The sequence below is a fragment of the Ranitomeya variabilis genome, chromosome 2 (genome assembly GCF_051348905.1).
Source record: "Ranitomeya variabilis isolate aRanVar5 chromosome 2, aRanVar5.hap1, whole genome shotgun sequence".
Classification (NCBI taxonomy): domain Eukaryota; kingdom Metazoa; phylum Chordata; class Amphibia; order Anura; family Dendrobatidae; genus Ranitomeya; species Ranitomeya variabilis.
In genome coordinates this window covers 54,941,613-54,957,179 of record NC_135233.1, presented here as the reverse complement: position 1 = coordinate 54,957,179, position 15,567 = coordinate 54,941,613, and the positions used below count along the sequence as shown (strand labels likewise).

Sequence of the window (15,567 nt, the reverse complement as noted above, 5' to 3'; positions counted from 1 at the left end):
TGCCGGCGCCGGGGAAAAGATGTGCAGGGACCGCGCCAGGAGCAGGTGAGTACTATTACACAGCTCCCCTCTCCCTCCCCTGCCGACCCCTGGGTATGACTCGAGTATAAGCCGAGAGGGTTACTTTCAGCCCAAAAAAGTGGGCTGAAAATCTCGGCTTATACTCGAGTATATACGGTAATCGCCTTAAGGGCACACTAGACAATACACTATATATACACAATGGTTATACACATATAATGGTCAGATATGCAAATACAATAGTGGGAGGACAAAAGGTATAAGCAGAACATATGGTCAATTACTAGTTAGATGAAAGGCCTGTTTTGCGGTCCATTTTGTTTCTTGTCCTCGCGAACTCCCAGAGAAATAGGATGTGCTGCACACAAGCACTTAACCCTCTGGGTCATTCCCCTCCTGCCCTCTGGGCTGAACCTACATCCCCTCTCCTTGAGGTTTGGAGACAAATCTCCCAAAACCTATGAAAGATCATAACTCCTTTCTGGGTGGTCCTAGGGCCGCAGTTCTTACACCATCAGATCAGACCGAGCCCCTAACACTCATAGAAACTAAACACAATTTTGCTACCTAGCTGCTACTGGCTGTTCTATGTATCTCTCTTCCCGTCTATGTGAGAATGACTCGAGTGCCAGGCAGGCGCTTGCCCTGTTCTGGAGATCTCAGAAATATACACAATGTACAGCTGGGACGTATAGTATTTCCATAACTCTTTTATGAAATTCTAGCTGGCTGAACAAAGGACTAAGGTCACATGGCTTGGATCCACAGGGGTCTTCCTGTACAAGGTTATATACCAACTAGCTAGTGGGGTGTGTGAATCCCTTTTTTTGAAGCTGGCCGGATGTCATGCTTCTACAGCACATGCTGAAAGGGTTTTTAACACCTTAATCCCGTATGACGTACTATCCCGTCAAGGTGACCTGGGACTTAATTCCCGGTGACGGGATAGTACGTCATACGCGATCGGCCGCGCTCACGGGGGGAGCGCGGCCGATCGCGGCCGGGTGTCAGCTGCCTATCGCAGCTGACATCCGGCACTATGTGCCAGGAGCGGTCACGGACCGCCCCCGGCACATTAACCCCCGGCACACCGCGATCAAACATGATCGCGATGTGCCGGCGGTATAGGGAAGCATCGCGCAGGGAGGGGGCTCCCTGCGGGCTTCCCTGAGACCCCCGGAGCAACGCGATGTGATCGCGTTGCTCCGAGTGTCTCCTACCTCCTTCCTCCCTGCAGGTCCCGGATCCAAGATGGCCGCGGCATCCGGGTCCTGCAGGGAGAAAGATGGCTTACCGAGTGCCTGCTCAGAGCAGACGCTGGTAAGCCTGCACCGATGTAAGTGAGATCGGTGATCTGACAGAGTGCTGTGCACACTATCAGATCATCGATCTGTGATGTCCCCCCCTGGGACAAAGTAAAAAAGTTAAAAAAAAAATTTTCCACATGTGTAAAAAAAAAATTAAAAAAATTCCTAAAAAAATAATATTAAAAAAATATATGTTATTCCCATAAATACATTTCTTTATCTAAATAAAAAAAACAAAACAATAAAAGTACACATATTTAGTATCGCCGCGTCCGTAACGACCCATCCTATAAAACTGCCCCACTAGTTAACTCCTTCAGTAAACACCGTAAGAAAAAAAAAAAAAAAAAAACAGGCAAAAAACAACGCTTTATTTCCATACCGCCGAACAAAAAGTGGAATAACACGCGATCAAAAAGACTGATATAAATAATCATGGTACCACTGAAAACGTCATCTTGTCCAGCAAAAAACAAGCCGCCATACAGCATCATCAGCAAAAAAAATAAAAAAGTTATAGTCCTGAGAATAAAGCGATACCAAAATAATTATTTTTTGTATAAAATAGTTTTTATCGTATAAAAGTGCCAAAACATAAAAAAATGATTTAAATGAGGTATCACTGTAATCGTACTGACCCGAAGAATAAAACTGCTTTATCAATTTTACCAAACGTGGAACGGTATAAACGCCTCTCCCAAAAGAAATTCATGAATAGCAGGTTTTTGGTCATTCTGCCTCACAAAAATCGGAATAAAAAGTGATCAAAAACGGTCACGTGTCCGAAAATGTTACCAATAAAAACGTCAACTCGTCCCGCAAAAAACAAGACCTCACATGACTCTGTGGAGCAAAATGTGGAAAAATTATAGGTCTCAAAATGTGGAGACGCAAAAACTTTTTTGCTATAAAAAGCGTCTTTTAGTGTGTGACAGCTGCCAATCATAAAAATCCGATATAAAAAACGCTATAAAAGTAAATCAAACCCTCCTTCATCACCCCCTTAGTTAGGGAAAAATAATAAAATTAAAAAAATTTATTTATTTCCATTTTCCCATTAGGGCTAGGGTTAGGGTTAGGGCTAGAGTTAGGGCTAGGGTTCGGGTTGGGGCTAAAGTTAGGGTTAGGGCTAAAGTTAGGGTTTGAATTACATTTACGGTTTGGATTAGGGTTGGGATTAGAATTATGGGTGTGTCAGGGCTAGGGGTGTGGTTAGGGTTACCGTTGGGATTAGGGTTAGGGGTGTGTTTGGGTTAGGGTTTCAGGTAGAATTGGGGAGTTTCCACTGTCCAGGCACATCAGGGGCTCTCCAAACGCGACATGGTGTCCAATCTCAATTCCAGCCAATTCTGCGTTGAAAAAGTAAAACATTGCTCCTTCCCTTCTGAGCTCTCCCGTGCGCCCAAAAAGGGGTTTACCCCAACATATGGGTTATCAGCGTACTCGAGACAAATTGAACAACAACTTCTGGGGTCCAAGTTCTCTTGTTATCCTTGGGAAAATTAAAAATTTGGGGGGCTAAAAAATCATTTTTGTGAGAAAAAAAAAGATGTTTTATTTTCACGGCTCTGCGTTATAAACTGTAGTGAAACACTTGGGGGTTCAAAGTTCTCACAACACATCTAGATAAGTTCCTTTGGAGGTCTAGTTTCCAATATGGGGTCACTTGTGGGGGGTTTGTACTGTTTGGGTACATCAGGGGCTCTGCAAATGCAACGTGACGGCTGCTGACCAATCCATTTAAGTCTGCATTCCAAATGGCGCTCCTTCCCTTCTGAGCTCTGTCATGCGCCCAAACAGTGGTTCCCCCCCACATATGGGGTATCAGCGTACTCAGGACAAATTGGACAACAAATTTTGGGGTCCAATTTATTCTGTTACCCTTGTAAAAATACAAAGCTGGGGGCTAAAAAATCATTTTTGTGAAAAAAAAATATATATATATTTTCACGGCTCTGCGTTATAATCTGTAGTGAAACACTTGGGGGTTCAAAGCTCTCAAAACACATCTAGATAAGTTCCTTAGGGGGTCTACTTTCCAAAATGGTGTCACTTGTATGGGGTTTCAATGTTTAGGCACATCAGGGGCTCTCCAAACGCAACATGGCGTCCCATCTCAATTCCAGTCAATTTTGCATTGAAAAGTCAAATGGCGCTCCTTCCCTTCCAAGCTCTGCTATGCGCCCAAACAATGGTTTACACCCACATATGGGGTATCAGCGTACTCAGGACAAATTGCACAACATTTTTTGGGGTCCAATTTCTTCTCTTACCCTTGGGAAAAAAAAAAATTGGGGGCGAAAAGATAATTTTTGTGAAAAAATATGATTTTTTATTTTTACGGCTCTGCATTATAAACTTCTGTGAAGCACTTGGTGTGTCAAAGTGCCCACCACACATCTAGATAAGTTCCTTAGGGGGTCTACTTTCCAAAATGGTGTCACTTGTAGGGGGTTTCAATGTTTAGGCACATCAGGGGCTCTCCAAACGCAACATGGCGTCCCATCTCAATTCCAGTCAATTTTGCATTGAAAAGTCAAATGGCGCTCCTTTCCTTCCGAGCTCTGCCATGCGCCCAAACAGTGGTTTACCCCCACATATGGGGTATCAGCGTACTCAGGACAAATTGTACAACAACTTTGGGGGTCCATTTTCTCCTGTTACCCTTGGTAAAATAAAACAAGGGTTGGATGGCTGGATGATTGTAAGCAAGGAGGTGGTTTATTCCTTGCGAGGAAAACCCCTCTAATCCCCAAACCTGGCAATATACTTTTTTATTTGTTCCTCCCCTGATGATTTTTAACAATGAAACGCGTCGGGAGGCCACGGGGTTAATCCTGGAAGCTCTGGTATCCTAACAGTGGGTTTTCAATATTGCGGGAATTGTGGTGCACCCGTTTCCCCACACTCTGGGATCAACTTGGAACATCCTTTTGGAGCCGTCTGAGAGACCAGGAGGAACACATGCAGGGTCGACCTGGGTGAGATTGTTCCGTTTTTAAACAGATGTCTCTTCTACTATTATGGCAGTTATATGATACACGATAATGACATGGTACAGCTAGACCTGTTGTTTTGAGGTTACTGATACCAATCGTATTATGCCTAGGGACACTGTTATGCTGTTGCTCGGATTATGAGAATTTATAGGCTGAGGGATTGAGTCTTGCTGAATTTTCCGAGTGAACTGCTGATACACCCAAAAGGTGATTTGGTATTGTGGTTTTTTTACTACCTTTTGGTGGTGTGTGTTTTATGTCTTTTTGTTGCTGTTCTTGTCTTTATAGATTTTAAACACTAATATTAAAAGTTATATTTTATTTTAGTACCCATTCTACCTTGCTGCATTGGGATATTGATTGGGATTGGTAGTTTTTTCTCGAGTATGTAAAATAAAACAAATTGGAGCTGAAATAAATTTTGTGTGAAAAAAAAGTTAAATGTTCATTTTTATTTAAACATTCCAAAAATTCCTGTGAAACACCTGAAGGGTTAATAAACTTCTTGAATGTGGTTTTGAGCACCTTGAGAGGTGCAGTTTTTAGAATGGTGTCACACTTGGGTATTTTCTGTCATATAGACCCCTCAAAATGACTTCAAATGAGATGTGGTCCCTAAAAAAAAATGGTGTTGTAAAAATGAGAAATTGCTGGTCAACTTTTAACCCTTATAACTCCGTCACAAAAAAAAAATTTTGGTTCCAAAATTGTGCTGATGTAAAGTAGACATGTGGGAAATGTTACTTATTAAGTATTTTGTGTGACATATGTCTGTGATTTAAGGGCATAAAAATTCAAAGTTGGAAAATTGCGAAATTTTCAAAATTTTCGCCAAATTTCCATTTTTTTCACAAATAAACGCAAGTTATATCGAATAAATTTTACCACTAACATGAAGTACAATATGTCACGAGAAAAATAATGTCAGAATCGCCAAGATCCGTCAAAGCATTCCAGAGTTATAGCCTCATAAAGGGACAGTGGTCAGAATTGTAAAAATTGGCCCGGTCATTAACGTGCAAACCACCCTCGGGGCTTAAGGGGTTAATATCAGATATTACATATGATACAGATGATATCTCCAATATTCTTCACAGTGGTGCCTACTGAAACCTACTGGGCTTTCTGTGTACAACCACTGCTTGAAAAAGTCCACATGTTAAAACACTGAAACATAGGTGCTGGGTACATGAAAAGTCCTCACTTTTTTGCCATTGTTGGAATGCACCCTTACTTTATTGCTTGGATTATTGTTCACTCTTCTAGCTAAATAAGTTCCAAACGAAAAAAAAAAAAAAAAAAAAAAGAATCCAGCATGTTAACTGAAAATACCCTATTGAGTCCAGATGTAATGAGTAACTTCCGTTGTGAAGCAGCAATAAATCTGTAGGTAACAAGCAGATTTGTTATGGATTTTACTCTTTGCATTACATATGGAGCACGAGCTGTACTTTACACTGCTGAGGATTTGCAGGACACAACTGAAATCAGTGGCAATTGCCACCACATCTGGACCCGTCCCTAGAATATTTGAACCCCTGTTTTGATGATTCTTATACAACTGATCCCTGCTATTTACGCACTTGCTACATCAAATATATCGATATTATACCAGTCCTCGGCTCCCCATATTTAGAAAGCTATACACGCACTATTCCTATTATTCTGGCCAGCAGAACAGTTTTGGACAATCTACGCACTATATGTGATTCCTCAGAAAAGTGTAAATTAAATATCAGGACGGCTTGATAATCTGACTCACCAAACGACCTGTGGATGACTCATAAGCAGAAACAGCATTGTTACCATTTGTAAACCTGAATGAATGCCATATTACGCTGTAATGACTCCTTTTTTGGATTTGTGCTTCCAATTTCATACAATGACTCACTTCAGAAACACTTCCAAAAAGAACAAAGTCTACAAAGGCAAGCGATGCGTTGTGTTATCATTCACGAGTCTCCAGTAAAGCTCAGGATCCTTTTGCAAAGAGCGAACACTTCAAAAGATGTTTGTAAAATCTACACGTGCAACAAAACCAAGGACCTCGCAAAACTTGAAGCATTTATCCTCAGATACCGCAGAAATAAGTAGCACTGAACACGGGAGATGTGGAAATTCCTTTGTTATGCTTTTTATGTCGTTTCCTTTGCTTCTGTCCTTATTCTTTTATTTTCTTTCATATCAGTTGTTGGATTGTATAACAGTTCTAGAGCGGCAGGAGAAAATCGTATGACTGACACTAATAAATCAGCTTATTATGAAGTTTTAGGCAAAACAAAAAGTAAAAAAAAAAGTTATACAAAAGAAATTCGGCAGCTGAAATCGCCCCTATAGTGAAAAACTTTAAACATTTCTTCTAATAGGTACTTTAGTGTATACATTTAGCTTTTCAATCTATAATTCAAAATTATTTCTCTATGCTTTTTCTTTAGCTTCATTCACTTTCAGGTAGGACACCTTAAACTGAGCACATGAGGAAGAGACTTGAGTTACTATAGCCCTTTACTTTCTCCCTGCTAATGTCCGCTGCAGAGAATGAGATGAAGGCTGAAACAGAAATGCAATCCTGTGATTACAGCAGCCTCAACACCATGAGCAGAATTTTAGAAGCATCTAAGAGAGGATGGTAAGTGGAAAATTCAAAACCTGTGGATCTTTGCACTTTTTTTTTTTTTTTTCACTTTTCCATTCCTTCCTAAATGCAAAATTAAGCAACCCCCCATATAGTCCTACTATTTGCTTCTGTAGAGTATCTCAGCTAGATTGTCAGGGAAATCTAACAGAAATCCAACAGCGCTGAGCTCCCCCAAGTCTGACGACGCTCTCTAAGGGCTCATTTACACGACCGTATTTTTGCTTATTTTTTTTGCAAGGAAAGGGACCACAATTGGACCCATGTAATTCAATGGGTCAGTGAAGACTAGAGGACCGACTCTGCATGCAAAAAAAAAAAAAAAAAAATCACAGCATGATATAAAAATCAAATGAGTTTCGCCCATTCAAATAAATGAGTGTGCAAAAAAAAAAAAAAAGGAGCCACAGTATACAATGCAATTGTTTAACATGGGAAATTGAAAATGGTCCGTAAATTATTATTATTAGTATTAAAAGCTTCTGCTGTAAAATAACAGATTGCATATGGACGGCACAGATGACAAGTGAGAAAAAAATTGCACTCGTACATATTTTGTTGCAGAATCATCATTGAAGATGGAAAAAAAAAATGAGCCTCTTTAAAACACGCACTTTGATGGCAACAAGATCTGCCAGGTTTCAAATACAAAACGGATCAGATACTTTATAAAACAGAATCCATGATGAATGCGGGAGCGGACCTAAAACAGACGAGCAGCAAGAGGCGAGACTGATCGATACCTGTTTGTGAACCTCACTCCATTCTTCTGAATATCAATTGTCGAGAACTTCTTGTTGTTCCTCAGAGCCTTTTCCTCCTTGCAGGTTACACGGAAATAGTGACCGAGCTGCGCATTCGATTCTAATTTTATGCTTTTTCCAGGATCCAGACCTGCGTGTCGGGGACAGAAATTAGAAGATAAAAATCTAGACAAATTCCTGACTTATTATCTGCGGCTAATGAATTTTCCACCAGACTTATTACCACAATGATAACTCGAGCTTTTCTTATGTCACTTTTAGGTTTTAACAACCATTTTCTGTGCCCATATATGCGGCCAATTAAACCTCTCCTCCGACAGGGCCGGCGCGGAGAATAAAAGGTCTCAGGGGAGCACTTAGTAGACAGTATAAGGTACACTTCCAGCAAAGTATGGAGACTTCACATTGACTCTGGCACACAAATGGGATTTTTTTCTGTGCAATGGAGAAAGGATGTTATTTTGATGTCAATGTCGGTGCGGACGAGGCGTGCTGATGTGCACATTTTCATATCTATTAATCGACACTAGTTAGTTGACTCTGAAATCCATAATTAAAATGAATAATTGGTGAAATCTGAACACCTGACAAGGAACGAGCTGAAGGGTGAAGCCGGAGTCAAAGTATGAGCGGGGAGATTTATAGTAATTACGGGGGAACAAGAAGAAGGGGCCATGTTGGGGCTGATGGCCCACCACACCCACTGCATTACAAGCCCATCAATAAAGTGTGTAGTTCATCAGCAGACAATGGATGTAATGCCGAGAACATGCCCAATCCATCACTTACTGATCATTCACAGACTGTCCTTTTCTACACTGCCAGATATCTGAACCCCGTCGTTGCTGCAGCGCAGAGAATAATGTAGAGCGAGCGGGGACCTATTTACTAAGAAAATAACCACTGGATTTCCTCAGTACATATATAACATTGTGAGTTATACATAATTTAGTGACGAAATGTATATTTGGTGGAGAAAGGTTGAACTTGATGGACCTACCGTAAAGGTACCTTTACATTAAGCGACGCTGCAGCGATAGCGACAACGATGCCGATCGCTGCAGCGTCGCTGTTTGATCGCTGGAGAGCTGTCACACAGACCGCTCTCCAGCGACCAACGATGCCGAACGCCCCGGGTAACCAGGGTAAACATCGGGTTACTAAGCGCAGGGCCGCGCTTAGTAACCCGATGTTTACCCTGGTTAACATCGTAAAAGTAAAAAAAACAAACAAACAGTACATACTCACCATCTGATGTCCGTCAGGTCCCTTGCCGTCTGCTTCCTGCTCTGACTGAGTGCCGCCGTACAGTGAGAGCAGAACACAGCGGTGACGTCACCGCTGTGCTGTACTTTCACTTTCACTTTACGGCGCTCAGTCAGTGTGGGAAGCAGACGGCAAGGGACCTGACGGACATCAGATGGTGAGTATGTACTGTTTTTTTTTTTTTACATTTTACACTGGTAACCAGGGTAAACATCGGGTTACTAAGCGCGGCCCTGCGCTTAGTAACCCCATGTTTACCCTGGTTACCAGTGTAAAACATCGCTGGTATCGTTGCTTTTGGTGTCAAACACGACGATACACGCCGGTCTGACGAACAAATAAAGTTCTGAACTTTGTTCAACGACCAACGATATCACAGCAGGATCCTGATCGCTGCTGCCTGTCAAACTAAACGATATCGCTAGCCAGGACGCTGCAACGTCACGGATCGCTAGCGATATCGTTTAGTGTGAAGGTACCTTAAGTCTTTTTCAACCTACACTGTGTTCCAAATTATTATGCAAATTGGATTTAAGTGTGATAAAGATTTAATTGTTTTGTTTTTCAAATAAACTCGTGGATGGTATTGTGTCTCAGGGCTCAATGTATCACTGAAATCAATTTTAAACACATGTAATAATTGGTTTTCCAGATGATTCTAATTAAAGGAAAACTACTTAAAAATGATGTTCCACATTATTAAGCAGGTCACAGTTTTCAAGTAACTTGGGAAAGAAAAAGGATCTCTCTGCTGCCGAAAAGCATCAAATAGTGCAATGCCTTGGTGAAGGGATGAAAACATTAGCAATTTCCCAAAAACTTAAGCGTGATCATCGTAGTGTTAAGAGATTTGTGGCTGTATCTGAGCACAGATGTGTTTATGCTGATAAAGGCATAATGAGGAAGATTTCTGCCAGGCAAGTTCATCGGATTAAGAGAGCAGCTGCTAAAAAGCCATTACAAAGCAGCAAACAGATATTTGAAGCTGCTGGTGCCTCTGGAGTCCCTCGAATCTCAAGGTGTAGGCTCCTTCAAAGGCTTGCTGTGGTGCATAAACCTACTATTCGGCCACCCTTAAACAGTGTCCACAAGCAGAAATGGTTGTATTGGGCCCGCACATACATGAAGAGTAATTTCCAAACAGTCTTGTTTACTGATAAGCATTAAGCAACCCTGGATGGTCCAGATGGATGGAGTAGTGGATGGTTGGTGGATAACCACCATGTCCCAACAAGGCTGCAACGTCAGCAAGGAGGTGGAGGAGTCATGTTTTGGGCCAGAATCATGGAGAAACAGCTGGTAGGGTCCTTTAAGGTTCCTGAAGGTGTGAAAATGACCTCTGCAAAGTATATAGAGTTTCTGACTGACAACTTTCCTCCATGGTATAAAAAGGAGAAATGTGCCTTCAGGAGCAAAATCATCTTCATGCATGACAATGCACCCATCTCATGCTGCAAAGAATACCTCATTGGCTGCTATGGGCATAAAAGGAGATAAACTCATGGTGTGGCAACCATCTTCCCCTGACCTCAACCCTATAGGGAACCTTTGGAGTATCATCAAGCAAAAGATCTAGGAGTGTGGGAGGCAGTTCACATCAAACCAGCAGCTCAGGGAGGGAAGAAATACAAGCAGAAACTCTCCAAAAACTCACAAGTTCAATGGATGCAAGAATTGTGAAGGTGATATCAAAGAAGGGTCCTATGTTAACATGTAACTTGGCCTGTTAGGATGTTTTGGAGTTAAATAGATTTTTTATTCAGTTAATGTGACCTACTAATTGCTGCTAATTCCACAAATGAGCATTTTCAGTTCTTTAAAACATATCAAATGTTTAGAAATTCTGCTGTGCCTAATAATTTGGAACAGTGCATTTTAAGTTTTTATTCATTTTGGAGATTATACTGTTATCATTGGGAGGTTTCTTCAATAAAATTCGATGTATACTCTAACGGGTGATCACTTTTATTAGACTTACTGTCATTTGCACCAACCATTGAGGAAAATCCGATAAAAATGTCAGTTGCATAATAATTTGGAACATAGTGTATATAACTATAAATAGTTATCAACTTAAGAATCCAGACTGAAAATAGCAAGAATTCTGATACAAACAGTCATGGCTAAAAGTCTGCAGACAGACAAAATATATAAATTATAACTATTTTCCCCTTTCATAAAAATAGAGATTTGGAATATTGACAAATAAATGATAAAAAATACATTTAACACAATGGGACCTATAGCAAGTAAGACATGGGACTGGTACTGATAGTAAGGCGTTGGTACAGTATCAGATCTGTGGTACAAGGGCAGCATCTCGGCTTATGAGGACCACACTCACCGAGCTCTCTGGCTGCACTGTTTAGAGTAGACTGCATGTTCTTCTCAAGCTCGTCCATCTTTTCTCTTAATTCGGTCAAGTTGGGATCGAAAGAAGGTTTCACAAGAAATTCATGATTTTCCACCTAGAAGGAAAAATATGTCGTCAGAATAAACTAAAGCTGCGGCTGCATAAAACAGGGCAAATAAGAAAACTCCATTCCATTCCGATGCAACAGCAGCCATGATGTCCAATCTTTATAGCTGTTGAATTTACCCAATGTGCCAGTCCTTTATAAGGATTGATACACACGCGGCATTCTGCACCGTTTGTGCTGCGTTATCGACATAAAGGGGGAAGGCTGCACCGCCAGTAATAAATAGCGGGGTGCTACATCATGGCTGTATGTACTCATCACTCTTGTGTGGCCATGCGTTGCGTTATCATTGGCATTTTCTTTCTGGCTTATAAAGCTTCAACCACATGTTACTTGACACCTGTATGACATTTTTCAAAGTTCTAAATATGCAGTGTTTTTGTTGGTCATGTTTGGTGTTTTATGGGGTCATTGGTGTTTTTTTCCCAGTAGAATGATCAAGAACATACACAGTATATAGACACATACATCTAGAAATATTGCTTTACCAACATTTTAATGTATAAGGCTTCTTTTACACATCCCGTCTTTTTTTGCAGTCTGTTATTGCGAGCCGTATCGCTGCAATTTTCACGATCTGCCGCAATAACGGACCGCAAAAAACTTGCGGATCGCCGTTTTTCAGGTGTACAATACTATGGAAATAGTATTGGGGGAAAAAACGGTGTTCCTCAAAACCGGAAGTCATGTTGCACCGTTGGGGGAAAAAAACGGCGTTCCGCAAAACCGGAAGTCATGTTGCACCGCAAAAACAAGCTTCCATTGATTTTCAGATTTTTCGAGCAGGCTCGATCTTTTTTCACCGGCCTTAAATACAGACCTCACTGCCATACGGAGCACCGTGAAATTATTGCAGCCCGTTTTTGCAGCCCCATAGAAATCTATTGGGGCGGCAAAAACGGGCCACAAAACAACAGTATGTGTAACACAAGTCTTATAGGTCATTCTGAATCTGCAACCCTACACCCATATCCAACTTCCACTCTAATCCTCGTCCACTTATATGATATGACAACAGCTAGTGTTTCCGAGAAGTCACCTCGGCAGGTGTGGCGACTGTGGAGCGTCTGCTGATCTAGTACAAAACCCTGTGGTGCCACTTAAAAGAAGACCATAAAGGTCTGCTGGCACTTTCTAAATTATGGATAATAAAAGCCGGACTTGGTTCCTGTGTTTCTGTGCCTGCGACAGAGGCTCACTGTGACAAGGAGTTCTAGCTGCATTCTTGTCGACACTGACCGAAATACATCAAAACACTAAAAACTTGAGAAGTCACGATACAGTAACAAAAGGAAAAAAAAAAAAAAAAAAGTTTTATGATCAGACAAAACAAAGAAAAAAAATTAAATACTCATGAGTATTGTTCAGGAAAAGGTTCTCGACAAGTTACAGCATGGCCACAGAGTGGCAAAACAAGAACATAGGGCCGAGTAGTCGGGGTTTCTGTATCTTTTATATCTGCCATACAGTTAGAGATGGGGTATTTTTATATAGTGAAATCTAGTTGTTTATATTTTATTTTTAAATGGAGGCATGGCTCACAGGGTAATTATGCAGATCAACCTAAACACACGCCCCCGAGGATCCTGTGAGCCTCACACCCTCAATAATGATGCTAAAAATTTGCACAAAACAAAAGGGCCCATATCTGTGGAACCGTATGGTGGATTTAAAGGAGCAAACACTGCACACTTATGACCTGGTGCTAGGTTCCCTTTTAAATAAAAGTAAACCTATAAACACTGTAATGGCTGCCACTGGTAGCTGTCAGCATGTTATTTCATGCAAAAAGAAACAACAAATCTACATATGAGTAAATTAGTAACCTGTCAATCTAAATGGACAGAAGTGTATAAAAATGAATTCGAGTTTTAAAGAGAAACCTAACAATTTTCCTCCACATAAAATCTGTGTGTCTGTATTTTACACCAGTGTGAAATCGGTGCCCCATTCAGTTTTCAATAGGATGGGCAAACGTGCTCGGGTAAGGTGTTATCCGAGTGTGTTCGGCGTGCTCAAAACATATGTTCGAGTCCCAGCAGCCAAAGTTAGTACACGAGTGTGCTTGGATAACACCTTATCCAAGAACGGTCGTTCATCACTAGTTCAACATTCTAAAGTGCAAAGTGATCAAATACAGTTTCTTAGGGCTCGTGCAGACGGCCGTACCTTCTCTCAATTGAGAAAATTGAGCCAATCATGCAAACGACAATTATCAAACTCGGATGAGAGAATCAGAGCACACTCGACAAATGCTTCGGGTCGTTGTCCTGTGGAAAACTATGTCGTCCTTTTCATACCCATAGAACTCTAGTGTATGAAATAACTCGTCTTGTAGGATACTCACATATAGCTCAGCATTGAGACCATCATCGTTCCTGGTCAAGTATCCAACGCCTTTGGCTTTGATAACCCCATATTGTCAGGATTTCTCCACTGAACTTGACAGCTCCTTCAATTTCTCGCTCCATTAACCCCTTTTCCTTTGTACCCATCAAAGCCCAGAGTACAACAGACTTTATCTAATCGCTCCAAATCACCCGTTCCGAACCTTCTTCCCACTTTTCTGCAAACTCGAGCTGAAGCTTCTTATAACGATATTGAAGTAAAGGCTTTTCACCTTTTTTCAGGCCACCATCCTAGATTTGTGTAATTTGAATTGCACGGTGCTTGAAAGAACGCCTGTGATCTCACTATTGCAAAGCACATGAGCCACCTCCACTGCAGAGTTTGTCGGGCCAGAACTGATAGACCTTGTGCCTGGTCGTCCACCCTTTGGCTTTTGAATGAATGGACGGACTTCATTTCGTACTCTTCCAAATATCATGATGCAGTTTGACAATTTTCTTTGCCGAGAGACCGCTATCGAAAAGATGGATGATGCCGTTTCTCTTTTCTTGGGTAATCTTCACGGCAGCTCCTCGATTTGAACCACTGACCTTTCGCTTGGAAATGAACCCAATAACACACTGAGCTATTAGGGAATGTGAGAACAGGTTGTAATTTGTAGTGTATAGGAATAAAAACATTGTTCCAGCACCAGGAGCAAAACCGTAACAATGCAGTGATAAGAAAAGAATCTCCATAACTAATCATATACTACACAAATGCAAGTCAAAATTATACATGAGATAGCCAAGATGATCGTCTATAAAATGATGGCAGTGTCACAATGGAAGCAGCAGTGGATGGTGAGATATGGAGCCTGAAAGTCAAAAGTTCAAAACATTGTTTCGTCTTTTACACGTCAGTGTATATCAACAGATATTACAGTGAAGAGCACAAGGACAAAGCTAATCTCCTGAGGCACACAGAATTGGGAGAGTGAAAAGGTTTCCCTAATCTCTTTCTTTTAGAGCACACCACAACCTCTGCCTCCCGACTTCATGCTTGTAGTGGGGTGGCGCACTTTTGAATATTTACCGTTTAGGCCATTGGTATGGTCAAGCACTTCCCCATGCTGCTTGCACAGGTAGATTTTCCTCTGCAGCATCGGAGAAGAGCAACGGGGGCAGAGTGAAGCTAGTTGGATCCAGACAGAAAAGTGGCACTTACAGGTTCTAAAGCATAGCTCCTGCAGGTTGCGCAAGCTAGTTTCCTAGGCAACCAGCCACTCAGACTCCAGGGTGGCTGGTAACCCAGGCAACAAGCTGTAAACTAAAGAATTAAAAATATTTCTGTGCTCAAAAAAAGGATTTTTAATAAGAGGTAAATTGCAAAAGTTGCTTGTTTTTACATATATTTAATAATTGTACTCATTAATTTAAAAGAAACAACTCCCTTTAAAGGAGGAATTGCTGAGTTATTTTTATTCTGAACTGTTTTTTGTTTTTAAGGAATAGCTGAATAGAATGCTCACAAGAGATAATAAGGAATAGAATATCTAGGATTTTATTAATATGTATTTTTTAGTAGAAAATCTTTTTCTAACAGCTCCAGAAAAAATAAGCAATATTGCGCTACTGTTACAGGCATAGATTATGTAAAATCATGCAGCATCAATATTCCCTTTATTCTCCTAAGCAAAAGTTTGTCTGAATCCTAAATTATCATCTGGAAACAAGTAACATGAAGAGTTGTATTAGTTTGTATAGA

General features: G+C 41.0%; 1 protein-coding gene across 2 annotated transcripts in view; it reads right to left on the bottom strand.

Moving 5' to 3' along the window:
- The window catches only part of MSH2 (mutS homolog 2), a 200,110-nt gene that overhangs the window by 62,483 nt on the left and 122,060 nt on the right, over positions 1–15,567 (bottom strand). For both annotated transcript variants that reach the window (XM_077282435.1, XM_077282436.1), the window contains 2 exons: positions 11,337–11,460; positions 7,706–7,856 (listed from right to left, as the gene is read on the bottom strand). In XM_077282435.1, the coding sequence (XP_077138550.1) occupies positions 7,706–7,856; positions 11,337–11,460 (275 nt within the window). The remainder of the gene's footprint in view (positions 1–7,705; positions 7,857–11,336; positions 11,461–15,567) is intronic.